General features: G+C 34.4%; 1 protein-coding gene across 2 annotated transcripts in view; it reads left to right on the top strand.

Annotated features, from left to right (window-relative positions):
- The window catches only part of LOC107692421 (carboxyl-terminal PDZ ligand of neuronal nitric oxide synthase protein-like), a 123,830-nt gene that overhangs the window by 101,150 nt on the left and 18,342 nt on the right, over window positions 1-4,338 (top strand). For both annotated transcript variants that reach the window (XM_016491469.1, XM_016491467.1), the window contains one exon: window positions 2,786-2,951. In XM_016491469.1, the coding sequence (XP_016346955.1) occupies window positions 2,786-2,951 (166 nt within the window). The remainder of the gene's footprint in view (window positions 1-2,785; window positions 2,952-4,338) is intronic.

The raw sequence follows: 4,338 nt of genomic DNA, 5'->3' as shown, positions 1-4,338 counted from the left end.
ATATATATACATATATATATATATATATATATATATATACATACAGAGGGTTTATGGAAGAGAGCCTCTTTGAGTGCTTCGTATTTCAGCACTGCTTGATTTACACTTATTTTTTTCATGCTCTTTTGCAGCTTTCAATTGGGTATCTAAGGGAAAATCAGCACTGAATTATTTGATGTAATTTGTGCAGTTTGAGGGCAGAAATGATGGAATAAACAGCCCTATAAAAACCTTGTAATGACTGCAGTGCAGTGGAAGAAAAAAGATTACATTTTTGCGTTGAAATTTAATATGGTCATGAAAGTCTCCACTTTAAAAATGTGTGATTAAATAGATTGTTAGAACATGAATCACACAAATTTCCTTTTTTTAGAACTCTCTAGGTTATGTCAGTGAAAGTGAATCATTTAGTGACATCCTATAGTGCTATTAAATCTGCTCTCTTGAGAAAGCATTGAAAAGGGTTTAGAAAACAATGCAAATGTGAGATTTATGGGTGTGAACATTGATCATTCCTTACCCATGTACTTGAATCCAGAAAACTAGAAGGATTGCAAGGCTCTGATTTGTTTGGTTTGGTGGTGGTGGTGGTGGTGTTGTTGTTTTGATTTTATTTTGTTTTTTACATTTTGCTGCTTACATTTTAAGGTTTAAGATACTTTTTTTGTTTTTAAATGTCAGTTTGGGGTTTAAAAAGTAACTACAATTTGTCATTTAACTTCAGCTTAGAGACTTCAGACCTGCTTACGTTGTTTGTGTCCTTGATGTTGAAAGAGATTGTTGTATTTACTTTGTTAACCTCTACTTTTTTTACAACAGCACTGTAGCTAATATTTCTCACACTAAACGCTAATATTACTGCCAGAAATCAGTCAGAAATATTACTGTTCTCACTCTTTTCATTCCCAGCCATAACTGAACAGTGGACCTTTAATTGCTTAATTAGTACACTTGACATTGAAACAAAGAATAACTGATCGCAGTGGCAATGCGTTGACGTTAAACAATTCTTCATTGCTGCTTTTGTTGTTTACTTAAAGACAAGGAAAAGAAATACTGCTTTTTTTTATGTCACAGAGGAAAATGATGATCATCAAAACATTTGGGCTCCAACATTTCCCTGACTTGCCTTGCTGATGAATGTGGCCCACTCAGATTGAGATATAAAGCTATGATAGTATGAAATATGAGGCTTGTATACGTTTACATCCTATATCCTTTTGAAAACAGCATCTTTTGTCATGGTAGGCAGCTCTTTTCCCAAAGACAATCACTCTTTGTCAGAAAACATACACACACACATACATACAAGCACGTGCACTCGAGAACTGATGACAAGCAGCTCAACCTGAACTAAGCTTTCAGTCCACATTTACAGTATGGTCATTTTTTCCCCTCGATCTTTTGCGCTATTCCCTGTTGGCCTGATCTTGACGGATCATTGGCTTTGTCTGGAGAATGTATTGTTCTTAAGGGCAGGCAGCACGAACAAGCACGCTGTTTAAGGTGGGTAATAAATCACCGCGGACCCCTTGGAGGGCGGCCGCGGTGGCTTTAAGAGCAAAAAGACACTTAGACGGTGCTCAGGATAAGCCACTGGCGAAAATGGATTTGGCCGTCTATCACTGGGTAGAATCTTAGGACTTATGAAGGACACTCAGGTGCATCATAATCGCTGTGGAAACCTTTATAGCTAGCCGTTTGTCATTAGCCGAACAAACCAAGCAGTAATTCATAACAAAATGTGTGGTGGACTCTGGACTGCCTTATGTGTCTTTTTCTGGTACTAATGAAAATTGAGGTTTGTTAGTCTATTCCAGCTAATTCCTTTACCTAGGCTGATTTAAGTGAATTATTACTTAATTAAACAGCTGTGTATTCAGTGATATTATTTATCCATAATATTTAATGGCTTGTTTATTTATTTGTTATTTTTAATATATTTATATATAATTTTTTGCAAAAACCTGCATTGTGCATTTCTGCATTTTGTGGCAGAAAAATAATGCTCTGATTTAATTATAAACTATATAACTGAATATTGAAATATTGAAATAATTATTTTTTTTATTTTATTATGATGATGATTATTATTATTATTTTAAACCGATATAATAGACATTTGTCCTTCTGCTGTTGCTCATATCAACTTAAATTTCTTTAATGATGTGGTGGTAAAGAAGCTTTTCGGATGAAAACACTCTTTAATTTGCATAAATAGCGACTACCTAAATGGGATGACCTTCGTAGTAACACTTTACAACGTTTGCTATCAATTTTTCATATTCAATATAAATGCATTCAAAATATATTAAATAGAAATGCATAACAAGTTGCATAATGGGATGCTTATCGTTACAGATCTTTTAGAGATGTTTGACCTTACATATATGAATTCAAGTAGGACTTTGAAATTCTTAGAATAACAATGAAAAAAAAAATATTTAAATCTCCTTGAACTCTTGAAGCCAGACAGGATTCCATTGTGTTCAGACATACTCTTCCAAAGCTGAATAAAGCCAAATTCTGGAATTAATTATGAAATAATGGCTTAAAAGTTTAATCAAATGAAAAACTAATGCTTTTTATTCTTTTAAATTTTAAAATTATCTCTTTAAATTTGCATAATGCTTTTGTGGTGAAAAGTAAATTGAGCCCATTTCAGTTTTTTGTCTTTTGCAGGGGTGACTTTAGGAAAATACAGCATATGAACTGCTGGAGGTGTCTGTGTTGTTGGTTTGTAGTACATTCTACTGAAGCACGCAAACTTTGGTTTGTTCCTCAGGTTCATCTGCTGAAGGATCAGCTCTCTGCAGAAGCTGCGGCGAGGATTGAGGCCCAGGCTCGAGTTCACCAGCTGCTGTTGCAGAATAAGGACCTACTGCAGCATATTTCTCTCCTGGTCAAACAGGTTCAGGAACTGGAGCTCAAGCTGACTGGGAATGGCTCTAGTGAGTATGATTTCATGTGTTCAGCAGAGCTAGGGAGTAACTTCAAAACCTGCATTGTTGCAGATTTTAATTGTGCCCTATTTAACACCCTTAATAATGGAAGAATAAGCACAAACACAGGAGGTCTGTGTTTCTTCTGCATCCATTAAAACATCTTTTATTTTTTTATTAGTTGTTAAAAGATAAATGCATTAAATTTGGTATGCAAAAATTTATTTATAGTCTGTTGTTAGATTAAGTAGAAAAAGGTCATAATACAATTATTCACATTTAATTTTTAATCTACTGACATCCTCAAGCTGTGCATTTAGTACAATAGTATTATATTTCGGTTGCTTTTCACTGTATTACAAGGTGGTTCAGTTAAACTTTTCAGCATTTCTGCTAAAGTTTTTTGAGTTTGTTTTTATTAAGAACATAAAAAAATACAGTTTATTTGATTTTGTTTTGTTTTTAAATTATTCTAAAAGTTTATATGATATATTAAATATTAAAGCTGCAGTCCATAACTTTTTTGGTTAAAAATGATCCGAAATCAATCTTTGAGCTAGTACATAACCAGGCAGTGTTCAAAACTATCGCCTTATTTTAGCCCGATTCACAACGGTTAGCTTATAATAATGTTTTCTAATTTGAGTGGTACGGGTAGGTTTTCGCGGGAAATTCGAGCATGCTGCTGCGTCATTACGTCACGTCTGTAAACATAAAGAAGTTGTCCCGGCTACTAGGCTATCGCATGTGAGGATCCTGCAGGTGGCCGATCGTTTATAGCCTTTTCTCACAGCAGCCGAAATAATTAAATGTATCATTTTGATGGCGGATTGTAATCCAGAAAGGATTATGTGTTTATGAAACACGTGAATGAAATTAAATGATATTCCAGTTATAAATGTGCTTCTGATTACAGATAGCCTGGGATTACAAAGATTTGTATTTTAAAGAAAACCAGTTCGAAGGGAGCATAATTTGCTTTTTGGCTTAAAATTATTTCTTGATATAAAATTCGAAGAGTATGACAGTTAGATTAGACCGTGCAGAAATCGAAATCTACACGCTGCTAATACACACTATACTCATAGTCACCAATGCTGATGTTGTTAACATTAATCATTTGAGAATAAAGTATAACAATAATAATAATTTGAACGGTTTGATGTAATATGAGCTAACCGATCTTTTGATTTAATCACCATTGGTAGCGAGATTTATGGTAATGCTTTTTTCCTCAGTTGGTCAGAACAAACGTGACTTGTTACTTGCTTGTTCAGATGACAATATCCGGTGAAAATGCTTATTTGAGTCATATATTCCAAGACGTAGGCTAGAATCTGTGATTGCGAAGTACAGTAAATATCCACACCGGTGCGGTGACTGACTGCCACACATA

This window comes from Sinocyclocheilus anshuiensis, unplaced genomic scaffold, assembly GCF_001515605.1.
Source record: "Sinocyclocheilus anshuiensis isolate Anshui unplaced genomic scaffold, SAMN03320099.WGS_v1.1 scaffold70, whole genome shotgun sequence".
Taxonomy (NCBI): domain Eukaryota; kingdom Metazoa; phylum Chordata; class Actinopteri; order Cypriniformes; family Cyprinidae; genus Sinocyclocheilus; species Sinocyclocheilus anshuiensis.
This window is presented reverse-complemented; position numbering and strand designations above follow the sequence as displayed.